An 18,207-nucleotide genomic window follows, 5' to 3' on the forward strand; every position below is an offset into this window, starting at 1 on the left:
ATCTGGAAAAGGTTGGGAATGGCTGCTCTAGAGGCAAAGAGACACCCTAGGCAGTGAGTGCTGCACCCCAAGGGAGTGTATGGGGAGTGTGGCCTGCAGCAGGAGAGGTGCAAAGGGACCAGCGGCCGGTACTTCAGAGGGTCAGTTCTCCATGTGATGGATGTTATATCTATTGGGGGACTACTGTCTGGGGTGGGGCGGGAGGGGGTCGCATGCAGCTGGAGGCAGCACATGTAAAGGAGGCAGACTGTAACGTGTCCCAGCAGGAGATCTCAGTGTATGGTGGGAGCGGGGAGGTGGTGCCAGCTCACAATGTGGTACATAGGGGTGACATGTCCTTGGGAATGTGGCCATTTGGTTCTGGACGTGCTCCAGTTTCTCCATGCTGGTGCAGTCCCGGAGAGGTGGGAGGGACCTGGAGAGCAAGGGTGGGGGAGATCAGGCACGGGTGAGGAGCAGCCAATCTGGCAGGCCAGGGAACCCAGGTTGGCTGAGAAGGTGCTATGACAACAAAAACCTGGGTGAACGTTCACAGGGTTGTGGCCATGCGGGAAACCGGCCTCACTCATGTCATGAGGAGCCAACCTGGCCCCAGAGGCAGGAAGAGATGATGGGTCAGGCATAACACATGGCAGTTGGATTTGCAGAAAGGTGTTGAGCAGGCAGAGACCCAGAGCAGACGGGTCCCTCTGGCATCCTAGGGCGAAGGAAGAATGGGGAGTTGAAACATTCCCCTGTAATGAGGGGAAACTGGATCCCTTCTGGAGAAGAGCAAAGGCTAGCCTAGCTGTGTTTTCCTCTAGCTCATGGTGAACTGTGAGGAATGAAACCCCTCTGTGTGGGGCAAGGGCCCCTCAAAACAGGACAGAACCCCCCGCTGGGAGCCCCGTTCAAAGCTCTGGTCTCTTTGGTGCCGTAGATGCTCCTGCAGGGGTAACAGGCTCATGAGGCTGGCGAGAGTCTCAGCCGGCCGGGGGCAGCATTGTGCAGGTTTGTTTGGCTCCAAGCACCACCAGGCGCTGCAGACGCTGGGCGCGCTCTGGGCCCTGTGCTCCGGGGAGCAGGCAGAGCAGAGCTTCGCACCCTCGGCCTCTGCTGCAGACAGCCTGGGGGGGGGGGCTGGCGGAGCTGGCTGGGTCTGAGCCAGGCTTCACACCCGCTCTCAGCCTGTCACAGGTCAGCCCTGCCGGCCTGTCACGAAGGGTATGTCTACAATACCCTCCTAGTTCGAACTAGCGGGGTAGTGTAGACATACCCATACAGACCCACATGAGCAGCCCAGCTGGCAGGGCCCCACAGCCTGGCAGGAAGGCAGCTCCTGTCTCTGCCCAGCTGGGGTCTCAGTGACCAGCCCGTGTCTGGTACCAACAGGGCCCGAGCAACCGGCCCCACCCTGCTGATTCCCCGTGGGGGGGCCCAGACGCAGCAGTGAGGGGTGCCAGGTGACACTGATTAGACAGATGGGAAGGAAGGGGGATTCCTCCTCCCTGTTCCTCATTCGCCTCTTAACGGCTTCTCCCCACAGGCCACGGGAGCCAATATGGGCAGGGGACTGGATAAACACACAATTCCCCCGCCCCCAACCTGCCTCCCAGTGCATGTGGGACAGGCCCTCATCTGACCTGCCCGGTTCCAATTGGCCAACAGAATGGGAAACCAAGGCCCAGCCCCACCCCTGAGAGACCCAGCCCTGGCGCAGACAACACTGAGCTGAGGGGGGGTAGGTAGCTACAGGAGAAGGCTACAGAGCAGCCACAGCATTTTAAATGTAGCTCTGCCCTGAGAAGGAAGATCCTGTCCACAGGGGGCCCACTACCTGTTGGGACCCCCGTAGACAGGGGCTGCTGCCTGAGCAACTTCTGCCCATGGTGAGCCTGGGTCTGTTGCTGCTTCTTATAGAGGCAGCGGGCAGGGGAGCAGGTGGCATTGTGGAGATGGCACAGAGGGGAATCGGCTTTTAAGCCGGCTCCCCCCAGCACCAACTATTTGTTTTCCCCTCCTTGCTGCCTCTCATAGTGGCAGGAAGGGGGAGGGGCAGTAAGTCATCGATACTCCACTCAAGTACCCAATAAGCTTTTGCTTATCAGGTAGTCGACTCCTCCCTAACATCCCTAGTTCAGGGCTTCCCATAGGCCAGATTTACTTTTCTGGGGTTCTGGAGTGAGTGAATTTTATGAACCCCCTTAGGCTCTGGCATGGGGAGAAAAAAAGGGGTTCGGTGTGTGGGACAGAGCTGCAAATGTGTGAGATAGGGATGGGGTGCAGGATCTGTGTGGGAGGTGGGGTGAAGAGACAGGCTGGAGGTAGGGACTCTGGCCAAGACAGAGGGTGCAGGAGCAAGGGAGGGTGTCAGCACAATCTGGGAATGCGGGGTTCGGATGGGGGGAAGGGAGTGAGTGAGGGGGATTTGGGTGCGGGGTCTGGGCATGAGCGGGACATTTACCTGGCACCCACCTGCAACAGGGAAAGCCTCCCAGGCAGCACACTGTCATTCCCCCAGCGGGGCGTGGAGGAGAGGGTGCTCAGACCCCTCCCTACACAGTGGGGACCCCAGTGCAGCCACGGGCTGCAGCACCAGGTTGGGCTACCTGGTGGGAGGGTATGGGTGGTGGTGAAGAAACCTCGACCTTCCCCGCCACACCAGGCTCACTGCTGTTCCCCCGGCGGAGTAGGGAGGGGCACGGGGAGAGGGAGCGGCAGCACTCGGGGGCACCAAATCTGAGCATACCCCAAGGGAGTGGCAGCCCCTTACCTGGGAACCATACGGCTGCTGCTGGGGCGCAGGCTGCACTTCAAAAACGCTGAGGTCCGGGAGTGGCTATTTGGTGCCTTTTACCTCAGACCCGGACACCCCTCCCCTCCCCCTCCCAGCAGCAGCAGCTGCTGTAACAAGCTGCTGCCTGCACAGGTGAAGAAGAAGGCTGTGTGGCTGGTCTGGGACCCCATGTGACAGGGGCAGTGTCAGGGAGTCATGAGGGGGCCGCGTGGTGAGTGGGGATGGGGCAGTGGGAGGTGGAGCGGCCAGAGCCATGTGCCACCAGAAGCCCACCCCAGCCGGCAAAGCTCCATTGGGAGCTGCCTACACGCTCTGCAGGGTGGGAGGGAGGACGCTGTCACTGCACTGAGCTGCGCCAGGAGCAATGTACTCAGTCGCTTCTTCCCGCAAGTCCGGGTCCCTGTCAATCATGGAATATCCGGTGGGGCTTTTCCGGACATTTCACTGTTTGATGGGGCACTGGGACAGAGTCCTTACATTCAGGATAGTCCCGGAAATATCAGGATTTGTGGTCAACCTACTCCAACCCCATAGGAACTCACCAATTCCTGCTGCAGCTTCTCCTCCCGCTCCTTTGTCTCCTTCTTCAGCTGCTCCATCTCCTCTTTCAGACGCCTATCTCTCTCTAGGAATTCCTGCTGCAGCTTCTCCTCCCGCTCCTTTGTCTCCTTCTGCCGTCTGTCCACCTCCTCTTTCATCAGCTTGTCTCTCTCTAGGAATTCCTGCTGCTTCTTCTCCTCCCACTCCTTTGCCTCCTTCTGCCGTCTGTCCATCTCCTCTTTCAGCAACCTGTCTCTTTCTATGAATTCCTGTTGCAGCTTCTTCTCCCGCTCCTTTGCCTCCATCTGCTGTCTGTCCATCTCCTCTTTCAGCAACTTGGCTTTCTCCAGGAATTCTTGCTGCAGCTTCTCCTCCTGCTCCTTTGCATCCTTCTGTATTCTATCCATCTCTTTTTTCATCAGCTTGTCTCTCTTTAGGAATTCCTGCTGCAGCTTCTCCTCCCGTTCCTCTGCCTTCTTCTGCAGCTGCTCCATCTGCTCTTTCATGAGCATTTCTCTCTCTAGGAATTCCTGCTGCTGCTTCTCCTCCCACTCCTTTGCCTCCTTCTGCCGTCTATCCACCTCCTCTTTCATTAGCTCATCTCTCTCTAGTAATTGCTGGTTCAGCTTCTCCTCCTGCTCCTTTGCCTCCTTCTGCCGTCTGTCCATCTCCTCTTTCAGCAGCTTGTCTCTCTCTAAGAATGCCTGCTGTGGTTTCTCCTCCTGCTCCATTGCCTCTTTCTGCAGCTGCTCCATCTGCTCTTTCAGCAGCTCAGATTTCTCTGTAAAACCCTGTTGCAGGAGCTTCTCCTGCTCCTGCAGTTTGCACTTCAGAGCTCTCTCCATCTCCTGCCTCAGCTTTTCAGCCTCCTCCTTCATCTTGGCTTCGACCTGGCGAATGTTCTCCTGGTGGCTGCGTTTTAGGTCACTCATCTGCTGCTCCAGCTGCTGCCTCCTCTCCTCCTCTGCCTTGCGCTGCTGTTCCAATCTTGCCTGGTCAGCTGTGGAAATGGGGAAATGCAAAGAACATGGCATCAGTCCCCCTCCCCCCGCTTTGGAGTCTGCATGGGGTAGATAGCGCCCAGACCGTCAGACAGGGGCTGGGACTGATTCTAATGTGGCAGCTGCCCTTCCACAGGAGGCCGCCAGTCAGTTTCTGTGGTGATACAATGACCACGCCTGCTCCACAGGTAGGGCTGGAGGTGGGTTTCCATAGACTGGACTGGGCCCCACTTTGGGCCCCCGGAGAACACTGGGTTAGGCTGAGGGGGTCACGTTACACCTGGCCAAGCACTGACTTGTCCTACAAGCAGGAAGTGAACCAGGCCAGGGCAGGAGAGCTGTGACCTTTCTGACAGTCATGCCCCCAGCCCAGACACCCCACGTGTCCCCGGCAGGGAGAGAGATGGGCGGGAAGTTCCTGTCTGTCTCCCACTCTGAAGCAGTGGGTCACTGGGGGCAGGGTCACGGGCCCTCTTCTGGGGGAGGGGGCAAACCAAACCCACCTTCCACACTGACTGGGGCATCCCCAGCCAGACCCCACCCCCACTGGACAGACGGACAGAGCACAGAGGGGGTGACATGGGCCAGAAAAGGTTAAGCACCTTGCAGCTACATGACTCCAATTAACATAAACGAGAGCCGTGTGTAAATGGGAGTTAGAGCCCTTCCCTATAAACAGCCAAAACAGGCCTGGTCAGTGGATGAGAGCTCTGACAAGCTACCTGCAGTCTGAGAGACCTGGGGTAGCACCAATTGGACGTGCTCACGTCTCTCTCACCAGGAGAGTTTGGTTACACGATTCTCCCTGCATCTAAAGTCCCTGCCAACATCTCAGTGACCTGGGAATTCCCTCTGAAGTCTGCAGCTATTTCCTGGAAATGGCGGGAGATGGGCAATTGCTTTATAAGTCTCACAGGGTAGCTGGGTTAGTCTGTAACAATTAAAAATTGTAAATAACAATGAATGGTCCTGCAGCACCTCAGAGATGAACCAACAATAGACAGATGGTATCATGAATTTTCATCGGCACAACCCCCTTCCTCAGCTGAGATTGTTTTATGTTAAACCATGGAGCCAGCTACCCCTGCTACTTAGGCCAACTTCTAGGCCACCCAAGGATGGCCTGCTGCCATGAGGCTGCCCAAGAACTGTGTAAATTGCTCCTGGGGCCTGATCTTTTAATCTGAGACACACTTAAACTTTATCGGGGGTGTCTGAGATGAAAGGCTGACATTTCTGTCCCGGCTGCATCTCCCTGATGTTGGACATTGGAATGAAGTTAGAGACGAATTCTGACAGAATCATTGGTGCCTCCAACCTCCCCATCGCTGCTGCGTATCGGATCTATGAGCTCAGTCTCATCTGGATGATCAATGAGCTTTGAACCAAGATTTCTCAATGAACATTGGCTTAGTTAATGGGAACTTGCTGTAACTGTGTATTGGGGTAAGATCTGAAACTGGCAATGCTAGCACTGTTTATATGAGCCAGGCTTTCACAAACCCTCATTGTGGGGGCCTTTCCTGTAAGCTCAGTGCTGGGCTGCTGCAGGGGATGGCCCTTTGGCTCCCAAGTCACTGGGAAGGAATTGCAAAATTAATAGTTTTGCAGCTGGCTTGGTACAGATAAATGTCAGAACAACCCCTCATTTGGGGGACTGTCTGCCCCATGCTTTGAGGTTTGCCCTGACTGAGCAATCCCCATGTGTGCCCCTTGGGTCCTGGCCATAGAGGGGAATGTAGCGTTCATGTTACTAATCGACACGGAGCGGCAGCAGGGAGCTTGGGGGATGGGAGGAGAGGAGACTGAAGCGAACAGAGTGACCAGCCTCCAGTGCTGGGCCCAAGATACTGGCCATGAAAGGCAGGGGAGGTGACACCTTGTACTGGGACAAGCTTTAAAACTTCACTGAGCTCTTCATGCCCAGGCCCAACCTGCCAGCCTGGGGCACTGAGTTCTCCCCAGAGCCAGTCTAAGCTCCGAGCCACAGAGCCGCTGCCTCCAGAGCCAGAGAGGAGCCAGAGACTGGAAATCAAAGCACCCTGGCTCCTGCCTGGCAAGGGCTGCTCCATCAGTGCTTTGCAGGAGGTCTGGGAAGCGCCTGGCAGGGCCGTGCACAGGCAGCTGCTGGGCACTAAGGGATCATCTGCATTGTGGAGAAGATCATCCCTCCGAAGTCTAGTGCAGACCCCCCTATGGAATGCTGAGGGCAGCCCCTTCCAGCATCCAACCGCAGGACACACCCTCCCCCATCAGCCTCCAGCAGTGTCAATGCTGCAGGGGCTCAGCTTAAGACAGCTGATTCCAGCTTCGCATTTTGTGCAGCTAGATGGGGTGACTAAAGCCAACCTCCCTGGTCTAGTGTGGACCAGGCCTCAATTTATCCCCTTAACTTAAGGAGCCTGGGCATTTGTCTTTATTAAACTTCATCCTATGTTGCTAATCAATAAGACTCAAGATGGTTGAGTCTTATTGATTAGCAACCTCTAAAACATGTTGATTTACCACTAAATATAACCTTTATGCCAAATTTGGTGCTTCTATTTACTAACCAGGAGAATACACTCAGTACAGCAACCAACTAAATAAATGCCCAAATAATTGTGCAACTTACATGTAATCAGATTCTTTTTACATTTTATTCTGTTACAAAATGGTGTATAATAGGAACACTTAAGAGACAGGTTTTACCCCATTTCTTATTTGATAAGTGGTGGTTACTTTTTAAAAAAACATATGATTTGCATCTACTTCTGTCTGAATGGAAATTCAATTTAAAATAAACAAAACCAGCTTTTAATTTTTGTATGAAATAGAACTACCTTAAATGTGAAGGACACATAACAACAAAATATCCAAACACATTTTGCATCTAAAATTAATTTATTAAACAAAAGAAATATCCACAATGAATTTATCTGATCGAATCTAGTCTTCATGTTCTTCAAAATGTTAGAACGCTCTCATAACCAGTTTTTTACTGGGGGTATGTCTACACTGCCACCCTGGTTTAACTAAGAGGGCTAATGTAGTCATTTGAACTTGCAAATGAAGCTTGGGATTAAATATCCGGAGCTTTATTTGCATGTTCCCAGGCGCTGCCATTTTTAAACGCCCCGTAGTTCAAACTACCTGCCCGTGGCTACATGTGGCACGGGCTAGGTAGTTCGAATTAAAGCTCCTAATTTGAACTACTGTTACTCCTCATTGCAGGAGGCAGCCAGGGTGAGGGCGGAGGATGACCTGGGTCCCAGGCAGGGGTGAGGTTGTCAGGACACAGCACAAGGGGGCTGGGTTCCTGAGCAGGTGTGGGTGGGGGGAGAGTTCAGGGCCCCGAGAGTAGGGGGAGAGGGGATTGTTTAGAGAGCCAGACAGGAGATGGGGATCCAAGTGGGAGGCAGAGAGGCCAGGGACAGGGGTGGCAGGAGAACAGGAGAAGGGATCCCAGCAGGCTTACAGTGAACCAGCAGGTGGGGTGCGAGGTTGCTGGGCAGAGGCCAAGCTGGGGGAGGAGAAGAGAGGGGAGAGATGGGGGGGTTATGGGATAGTGGGTAGGGGCACACAGTTTGGGGGGACAGCTGGGCAACAGGGATTCAAAGGCAGGGGAGTTGCGGGGGAGAAAACACAGACGGGGGGGTGCCCAGTTGGGGGGTACACAGGCAGATGGCCCCAAGGGCATGAGGTGGGGCAGGGAGAGTTGGGGGGGTGTACAAGACAGGGTGACCAGGTGGGGGGGCACATGGGCGGGGAGGGTCCTCCGCACTCACTCAAAGGCAAAGAAGAGGCCGCTGGGCTCAGTGTCAGCAGCAGCCGTGGCTGCCCCACACCGCCCTCCAGGAAATGCCCCAGCAGAGTTGCAGTGGGCCAGGACAGCTGCTGGTGGCAGCAGCGGGATGCGCCTAGGGCAGGGCAGCTGTAGCTGCAGGCAGAGCGGGGCCGGGCAGCAGCCAGTCCACATGCTGCTCCACGGCTCTCCACCACCTCCGTTGGGAACTTCCAGGCCGGAGGCGGCGGGGGGCATCTCGTTAGCCCCACAATACCTCTGCCACAGGCCCCCATCTGACAGAAACCCGGCAGAGCTTTCTCCACCATGGCCTGTCCCACTGCCTGGCAGGGCGTTGCCTACAACAGGCTGGCTCCGAGTCCTGGGCGCCAAAGTCCTTCACATGCTGCTGTAGTTTGGGGGTGGCACCGGGAGAGCCCTTCAGCTGACCCGCGAGCTAGGCACAGGGCTGCCATGTGGGCTTGGAGCAGCTGCAGGGACAACGGCGGGAGAGGCGCACACAGGCAGGGGTATCATGGCCACCGCTGTCCCCTATGTAATGGGGTCAGGTTGCGAGGAGTCGCTGAGTTTTGCCTCAAGGAGGAGGTTTCAAGTGACCTCTACCCTGGAAAAGGGCTTATTTTATATTTTGTATTTACACTTGATGGTGGCAGCAACCAATCGTCATTCTCTTGGGTCCCAGGGAAACAGACAGGACAGGTTTGTCTCTGGGAGGTCCAGAGACAGGTTCTTACAGTGTTTATTCTGCTAGTTGGCCCCTCATCTACACTCCAAGTGCCAGGCTGGGGAATTGAGCCATGACAGCTGCCCTGTGCCTAGAAGCCAGACCTGCCAGCTGCTTCCAAAAGCCACATGAAGCCAAGGCACTTGGGGATTCCAAACTGCAACTCCCCTGGGAATACGTTTTCCCTCCATTAAACCTTCCACATCATCCTTCTTTCCCCACTGAGCTCATCACCCTTCACTCCATTTACTTCCCAACTGGCTGCCAGGCCTGCCCGTGCTGCAGGCTCTGGAGAAACAACTGCTCGGGGCCGGGGGCGGGACGCTGGTATGGGGAGAACTGATGTGCTGGGAGTTTTGGCTGACGGGGCCGTTCTCACTAAGTTCCGTCAATCGGGGGTGAGACAGACGGGGGGCTCAGGGGAGGCCTGTGACTCTGTGGTGAGACTGGGGAAGGGACCCAGGAGTGCACGGTTATTACTGACTTGGGGAAGTCGAACTATAGGACCCCCCCCCCCGCGTCTGTCGACAGTCTCCCTGAGACCAGCACTCACAGCCGTGAGCCTCTGCAGACAGCATGAAGGATGAACAACGTGGAACAGCTTCAACAGAGCAACTGAGCAGCCCCTGTAGCTCCCAAAGCACAACCCAGAAATGGGAGATTTCCAATGGCCGTGGTGTCCACTGTAGAGACATCCCTGAGTCCAGGGTGACCATGGATTCCCAGCCATAACTCTGCCGTATGGTAGGATGGGGGGGCGGGAGGTTGTTGTTGTTGTTGAAATGATTGAAAAACAGAAAGAAACCTTCTTAAAAACCTTCCCCAGAGACTCACCTGCCAGGTGCTTTTCCACCTCTGACAGCTTTTTGTCGGCCTGGAGAATGGAGGCTGTTTCTGCCTTCTTGCTGTCCACAAACTGCTGCAGCATCTGCTCCACCTGGGGACAAGGAGGCACGTCGGTCTCTGCACTCAAGGCTGCGCTGGGCATGAGGGGCACAAGGTGCTGATCTCTGGGCGGGGGGCACCAGCAGGGGGAGAATTGCCCGACAAGAACTCAGCCACTCGGCAGAGCAAATCGCCCCCGAGACGCGGCCGGGAGCTGGAAATCCGTGAAGGGAGGCTGCTGAGTGACCCGCAGAAAACCCCCCAGAGCTTGCCAATGCCCCAGCTGCAGCTCGTAATCCCACTGGGCGTGAACGTGTCATTTATTCTGACACCCCAAAACCACCCTGGGCCGAGCAGTCACCTCTTGTGTCCTGGATCCTGGTGGCTTCCAGGGTCCCCATCCTCTGGAGCTGGAGGTGCCATTTCACACCCAAGCACATGCTGTCTGGGACTGAGCTGGCATGTGCAGGTTACCCCAAGCTGGACCTTCCACCATCAACTCCAGGCAGAAATGCCCCCAGCTGCACTCTGCAGTACACACGTCCGAGGCAGGTGTTGAGTGGGCATTGAACATCGGAGAGCAATGGTCAGTCAGTGTTCTCGCAAGAGCGGCCAGGCCGGCTCAGACCAATGGCCCATCTAGCCCAGGGTCCTGTCTGCCCAGAGTGGCCAATGCCGGGTGTGTCAGAGAAAATTAACAAGAGGCAAATCTCACTCGATCCATCTCAGCATCTGGCAGTCGGATGTTTAGGGACCCCCATAGGAAAGGGATCAGCCACAATGACCATGCCTAATAGCCACTGATGGACCCATCACCCAGGCTTGGAGCTGCCGTGGGGGCAGGGGACTGGACTCACTGACTCTCGAGGTCCCTTCCAGTTCTAGGGTTCTATGAACCTTTCAAACGCTTCTTTGAACCTAGTTATACCAGGTCTGTATGTAGGGGGAGTGAGAAGGGTGTGAACACCCCCCGTGACCCTCCATGGGGCCAATTCCACCCAAGCTGGGGAAGGCTGGGTAGGTGTGTTGTCTCACCCTTGCTCCCCCATTCTCTGGCCAACAGAGGGAAGGCTGGGATTGATTTTCACTCCCGTCCCCATCCACTAGGAGTGAGGCTGGGGCAGGACTGGGACCTGCATTCCCCATCTTGTCCCACTGACCCCCTCTGCAGCCCCCAGTGTGCTCCCTGATACCAACAGCCGGCAGTGTCTCCAGTCAGACTCAGGCAGCAGCTGCCCCCTTTGCTGTCTGCGGGGGCCAGAGCCAACAGAAAAAGGCACCTTCCACCAATGCCCAGCTGGCACTGAAGGGAAGGGCCCTGACCGTCTGGGTTCTGTAGTCCTGCTCCCATCCCTCTGCATCACCCAACATGGGGAGGGAAGCAGGGGAGGCAAAAATAGACTACAAGTCCCAGCATGCTGTGAAGCACTCCTGTGGCACATATGAGAAGCCAGTCCTGTGGGTGGGGTGGGGGCAGAGTTTCATAGAATCAAAGGGCTGGCAGAGACCGCAGGAATCATTGAGTCCAATCCCCTGCCCAAAGCAGGACCAACCCCAACTCAATCATCCCAGTCAGGACTTGGTCCAGCACGGACTTAAACACCTCTAGGGATGGAGATTCCACCGCTCCCTAGGGAACCCAGCCCAGCGCTTCACCTCCTGCCTAGCAAAATAGTTTTTCCTAATATCCAACCTAGACCTCCCCCACTGTAACTTGAGACCATTGCTCCTTGTTCTGCCACCTGCCACCACTGAGAACAGCCCCCTCCAGCCTCTTTGGAACATCTCTTCAGGAAGTTGAAGGCTGCTCTCAAATCCCCCCTCACTCCTCTCTTCTGCAGACTAAACAAACCCAAACCCCTCAGCCTCTACTCGTAGGTCATCATAGGTGTGCACCGCACATTTCATTAGGGTGTGCACCCAAAGAATTTTTTAAGAGGTACTCTTTGACCCCCATTAGCCACATCCATGCCCCTGTTAACCACGCTCCTGACTCCCAATAGCCACTTCGCTGACCCCTGTTAACCATGCTTCTGACCCCCATTAGCCACACCCCCTGACTCCCATTAGCCACACCTCTGGAGGTAACACTCTCAGGGCAAGATGGATACATGACCAGAAGTAAAAAAAGGTGCAGGTGTCATGTGATCCCCCCTCTAAGGACTTTTCCCACCATCTTCTTACCAATAGGAATTAGTTGGCCCCCACCAAACCCCACTCATGCAACTATCCTGCAATTGTATTAACACAACATGTGTGACATTAATTTTGGGGCAGAGAGGCTGGGGGAAGTGTTCCCTCAGTTACCTCCCATAAGCAGAAAGAATTTTGTGTTGTGCACCAGTACTGAGTTCATGTGGCTTGTTTGGATGTTCCACTGTGGCACCCAAGTTATTAATAAAGATCTTATAAACCTTTACTTTTCCCTCTCTGCCATGTCTCCTCCTCTTGCTCCATCAGCTCCCTGGTGCCTGCTGCCCCCCAACCCCTCACCCACCTCTGCTGTCCTGACTCCTGCCCTTCTTACTGCCCTCAGCCTTCCTGAGACCTGCCCCCCTCCACCAGCCCTTCTCTCCCCCCTGTGCCCACTCCTCCAGTAGCTCCATTCTGATCATGTGAGCTGCCCCTCCTCATCTCCTCTCCTAACACCTCCCTCTACACACCTGCCCTGCCTCTCTCCTCTGGTACTGGTCCCTCCCCTGCAGATGTCTGCCCTTCTGCTTCACCCCCAGAATACCCTGGCACCTGCTCCTTCCCTTACTCCTGCACCCTTCTGGTGCCTCCCCCTTCCATCACTGCCCCTGCTCCTCTTGCCCTCTTTTTCTCTGATGCCCACCCCCTCACCACCCTCTGCCCCGTTCCCCTCATGCCCCTGTGCCCTTACACATGCCTTGCTCCATCCCCGCCTTCCTCATGCCCACCTCTTCTTTCAAGCCTTCTCCCAGCACCTCCCCCTTTCCCCTCTAGCCCCCAAAGCCCTTACTCTCTCCTCTCCCAGCATCACTCTGTCCCCTCTCTCACTGACACCTCCCCTCCTGCCCTTTTCCTCATTGTCTGCACTTGGCCCCCTGGCATTTGTCTCTCCTCCATCCTGCCCCTTGGTGCCTTCCCCTTTTTTCTCCTGACCTACCCTCCTCCCCTCAGCACAAGCCCCTTCCTCTCCCAACCCTTCCCCCCTTTTTCCCCTCCTCCTCTAGTAGCTGCCAGCCAGCCTGTAACAGAGTTCTAGGGTCACCCCGACTTTCACCCTTATGGTGCTCCCCCTACTCTGTCTTTCTTATGTTTCTCAGCCCGGGCCCCCTTTTGGGCCACAAACTCCCACCCCACTGTCTCTGGTTTCCAAAGTTCTGCCAGTCCCCATCACTTGGTGCATGCACCGGGGATGGGTTGCTGTCCGGTCTTCTACCAGTCAGTCCAGTTTTTGGGCCCTCTGTCCGGTAAAAAAAAATCCAGAAAATACCAGGCATATGCAGTGTCTGGTATTTTCTGGTTTTCCGGCTGGGCGCCGGACTGGAGCCTGGCGGGGGCTAGGGGAGAGGCTGGAAAGCAGGGCGCGATAGGTGTTGGGAGCCTATGGTTGAGTCTGACACCTTGGGGAGGAGGAGAAGCCATGTCCCTGCTTCTGAGTGTGTTGTGGAGCCACAGCCAGACTCACTCGCGCTTTGATGGGACTGTGCGCAGGACTGACAGTGTCTCCGGATCTGCATGTGCCCAGGTCATTCCTATAACAATGCTTGGGATTCTTCTGTCCCAAAGGCAGGACTCTGCACTTGTCCCTGTTAAAACTCATCAGATTTCTTTTGGCCCAGTCCTCCAATTTGTCTAGGTCACTTAGACCCTATCCCTGCCCTCCAGCATATCTACCTTTCCCCTATCTTAGTGTCATCCACAAACTTTCTGAGGGTGCAATCCATGCCCTCATACAGGTAATTAATCAATATGTTGGACAAAACCAGCCCTATAACTGATCCTTGGGGCTCTGCTAAAAACTGACTGCCAGACTCACATCGAGCCATTGATCACTACCCGTTGGGCCCAACAGTCTAGCCAGCATTCTATCCAGCCTACAGTCCATTTATCGAATCTAGACTTCCTTAACTTGCTGGCAAGAATTATGGACAATGCCTGGGAAAAAAACCCTCAACAGGGAGACCCAAGCAGACTCCATATCTGTCTCCATTCCACATGACCAATATAACCTCTGCCCCCTCCTGTTCCCATATCCCCTCTCAGTTCCTGCACCCCAGTACCCATCCCCATGTCACAACCCAAACCCTCTTTCCCCCTCCTGCATCCCTACCCCATATAACCCAAACCTTCTGTCCCCTCCTGCACCCATATCCACTCCCAGATCCTGCACCCAAATCCCCTGCCCCAGGTCACAACCCAAAACCTCTGCCCCCCCTTCTGTACCCCAAACTCCTGCCCAAAGTCACAACCCCCTCCTGAACCTGGTCATAGCCCAACCCCCACCCCCTGCACCCTAATCCCCTAATCCAGGTCTCAACGGCCTCTGGCACCCAAACTCCCTTCCAGACCCCACCCCCTCTTCTACATCCCAGTCCCTTACTGCAAGCTCCCTTCTGCACCTAACTCCATCCAAGACCCTGCATTAATATCATGAGGATGTAGTTTTCGACCATTTTCCAAATTTTTGGGTGGCCGCCATCAAAAATAATTGCCCACCCTGGTACGGGCTAACTGCATACAGCAAAAGTGGGAGGCCTCCAAGAACTTCACTCCAAGTCCGGGTCCCTAAAGTTTCAAAGCAAAGGAGGTGGGGGCAGTTTCTCTGCTTAGTGTCCCCCTAACCGTAGCCATAGCGAGAGCCCCCTGTCCCCAGGGAAGACAGGCTCTGCCCCAGGACGGGCAGTGGGACAGGCTGGGGGGCCACTGGCTGTGACAGGGAGGGCCCAAGAGTGAAGCTTCTCCCCACATCCCTCCCGCATCTGAGGTGAGTGCCCCACTCCTGGCCCTCTGCCCCTGGATATACAGACTTTACTGCAGGAGGGATCGCTGCTGCTCTAGCGGGTGCTGTTGCTCAGCCACAGTTTGGTACAGGCAGCCTCTGCCCACCCCCCCAGATCTGAGGGGCGATTCCCCCTTCACTGCTGTTACCTCAGCCCCACATTCTAGTCCCACAGGCCGTGAGGGACCATCCCTTAGGAGGTGTCGGATTCTGTTGCAGCTCGATCCAAGGGGGCAGGAGGGTATGAGCAGGTGTGGAAATGACTCTGCAGCTACTGCACTTCCCAGAGCCACCGCTCAGTGTCGCATCCCTCAGGCCTCGCCCTCCGAGGAACCCTGCATGACAGCTGCAAAAATGGGCTGGGAACCTACATTCAGACCTTTGCTAGACACTGCCAAACCGGAACTGGGCCGACCTCCTGGATTTCTGATTCACTGCAACAATCTGCGACCCCTCAGCCCAATGGGGAGTTGTTAAGGGGCTACTCCACCTTGAGTGGTTCTCTGAAAAATGTGTTAACTATTTATATAAACCAGCTGTTCCATCGTCCATCGATCAGTGACACTGAGGCTATAGCTAGACTGCACCCCTCTGTTGGCAGAGGGATGCAAATAAAGCATTTTGAAAGTGCAAATGAAGTGGGGATTTAAATATCCTGTGCTTCATTTGCATGATCATGCTCTGGTGCTGTTTCGAACAAGCGCCATTTCAAAACTGAAACTGAGGTTTAGCTGCAGTTTTGTGAACAGCGGGCGTTTTTTCCACAGATCCTGTACTCCTCAAAAAAAGAAGTGCTTTATTTGCATCCCTCTGCCAACAGAGGGGTGCAGTCTAGCCATAGCCTGACTATGTGTGTATCCCAACCCTCAGAAGAGCCTGCAAATGTGTCTCCCCAGCTCAGACTGGCCCATACAAGTGACCCAAGATAGCACCTCTGCAACTCGCTTCTGGGAGGTAACGGCAAGTCCTGCTGCCCCCTCTCCCCAAGGTGGGTGGAGCCCCTCGGCTACCGGCAGGGGCAGACCTGGCTCTCCAGAGCACAGCAGGTTGCAGCTGGAGAACAGCTTCTGCATGTGGCCTCACACAGACAGCTTTCCAGTTAGCAAATGGAACTGATAAATCAGGCCCATACATAGGGCGTGTGTGTGTGAAGGAGGCAAGTGAACCCACCCTAGTCACCAAAATAAACATATTCCACCCAGCCAGGGGAAGTCAGGAGCAGTGCTGCCCAAGCCCCACCCCCCCATGCTCCGGCCTGCCAGGGGAAGATCAGGGCTTATTTCCCCCAGAATGGAGGGAAATCAACAATGAATTTTATCGCCAGTTTGTTCCCCAGTCACAGTTTCATGAGATCCCCAGGCAACCCCTCACTGTCTGCTTCAGATTCCCCTCAGTCCCTCTGCCCTGTGAGCAATGGGTCAGTCTGGACCCCCAGTTCCCCCTCCCCTCCTGTGAGCAATGGGTCAGTCTGGGCCCCCGGCTCCTCCTCCCCTCCTGTGAGCAATGGTTCAGTCTGGGCCCCCGGCTCCCTCTCCCCTCCTGTGAGCAAAGGGTCAGTCTGGGCCCCCTGCTCCACCTCCCATCATGTGAGCAATGGGTCAGTCTGGGCTCCTTGCTGTTCTCTTCCCACGTGTTGTGGGGCTGGGCTCAGGTGTGTGGGGTGACAGGCTACAAGTCAGTGAAGGGAACTGGTTTTTAAACTGGATCCCCTCACAGACCTGCTCCCACATGCTGCTGTCTCTGATACAAAGGCACCAGCACAGAATGACAGGGAGTCCTTGGGAGTGTGGCCAGAGCTCACTGGCTGTCAAGCCTGCCCCGGGGACTATAGAATAGTTGAATAACTGATAAAGATTCATGCAGTTACTGGACAGTTCAATTACCCGATAGCTAACATCCCTAGTGCTAATGAGGTTGACTGAGTGGGATTGACGTGCCCCCACTGAGTGTTTGGTGCGTTCCACGAGGAGTACAGGTGGTTCGGAATAGGAAGCCTAATCCGAACTACCTAGTTCATGCCGCGTGTAGCCGCGGGCACGGAGTCCGAACTAGCAGACATTTAAAAATGGCGGCACCCGGCAACATTGAAATGAATCCTGGGAAATTCAAATCCTGGGCTTCATTTGCAACTCTGGTTGCCTACATTAACCACCCTAGTTGGAACTAGGGTGGTAGTGTAGACATACCCTGTCTCTTTTTCCCCCTCCCCTCCTTTTTTCTCTCTTTTCCTCCCTTCCCTTGTTTATTCTTGGATCTGGGCTTCTAATATTCTAGTCATCTGAAGAAGTGGGCTGTGCCCACCAAAGCTCATGATCCCCTCTACACAGAATCATAGAATCATAGAACCATAGAGCTGGAAGAGACCTCAGAAGGTCATCAAGTCCAGCCCCCTGCTCTAGGCAGGACCAATCCCAACTAAATCAACCCAGCCTGGGCTTTGTCAAGCCGAGACTTAAACAACCTCTAGGGATGGAGACTCTACTACTTCCCTAGGTAACCCATTCCAGTGCTTCACCACCCTGCTAGTGAAATAGTTTTTCCTAATATCCAACCTGGACCTCTCCCACCACAACTTGAGACCATTGCTCCTTGTTCTGCCACCTGTCACTACTGAGAACAGCCTCTCTCCATCCTCTTTGGAACCTGCCTTCAGGAAGTTGAAGGCTGCTATCAAATCCCCCCTCACTCTTTGCTTCTGCAGACTAAACAGACCCAAGTCCCTCAGCCTCTCCTCATAAGTCATATGATCCAGCCCCCTAATCATGTTGGTTGCCCTCCGCTGGACCCTCTCCAATGCGTCTGCATCTTTTTTGTAGTGGGGGCCCCAGAGCTGGACACAATACTCCAGATGTGGTCTCACCAGAGCCAAATAAAGGGGAATAATGCCATCTCTGGATCTGCTGGCAATGCTCCTCTTAATGCAACCTAATATGCCATTAGCCTTCTTGGCTACAAGGGCACACTGTTGACTCATATCCAGCTTCTCATCCACTGTAACCCCCAGGTCCTTTTCTGTAGAACTACTACTTAACTTGTTGGTCCCCAGCTTGTAACTATGCTTGGGATTCTTCCGTCCCAAGTGCAGGACTCTGCACTTGTCCTCATCAGATTTCTTGTGGCCCAATCCTCCAATTTGTCTAAGTCATTCTGGACCCTATCTCTGCCCTCAAGCGTATCTACCTCTCCCCCAGCTTAGCGTCATCCGCAAACTTGCTGAGGGTGCAATCTATCTCCTCATCCAGGTCATTAATAAAGTTATTGAACAAAACCGGTCCTAGAACCGAACCTTGGGGCACTCCGCTAGAAACTGACTGCCATCCTGACATCGAGCCGTTGATCACTACCCGCTGGGCCCGGCCTTCTAGCCATCTTTCTATCCATCTTACCGTCCATTTATCCTATCCACATTCCCTTAACTTGCTGGAAAGAATATTGTGGGAGACCGTATCAAAAGCCTTGCTAAAGCCAAGGTATATAACATCCACTGACTTTCCCATGTCCACAGAGCCAGTTACCTCGTTATAGAAG

General features: G+C 54.8%; 1 protein-coding gene across 1 annotated transcript in view; it reads right to left on the bottom strand.

Annotated features, from left to right (window-relative positions):
- Positions 1-3,022: 3,022 nt before the first annotated feature.
- Positions 3,023-18,207, bottom strand: part of LOC149521872 (uncharacterized) — a 465,443-nt gene continuing 450,258 nt past the window's right edge. The window contains exons 12-13 of the mRNA XM_089772747.1: positions 9,231-9,762; positions 3,023-4,316 (exon numbers count right to left, since the gene is read on the bottom strand). Of these exons, the coding sequence (XP_089628873.1) occupies positions 3,289-4,316; positions 9,231-9,762 (1,560 nt within the window). The 3' untranslated portion in view covers positions 3,023-3,288. The remainder of the gene's footprint in view (positions 4,317-9,230; positions 9,763-18,207) is intronic.

This window comes from Pelodiscus sinensis, chromosome 22 (assembly GCF_052426305.1).
Source record: "Pelodiscus sinensis isolate ZL-2025 chromosome 22, ASM5242630v1, whole genome shotgun sequence".
Taxonomy (NCBI): domain Eukaryota; kingdom Metazoa; phylum Chordata; order Testudines; family Trionychidae; genus Pelodiscus; species Pelodiscus sinensis.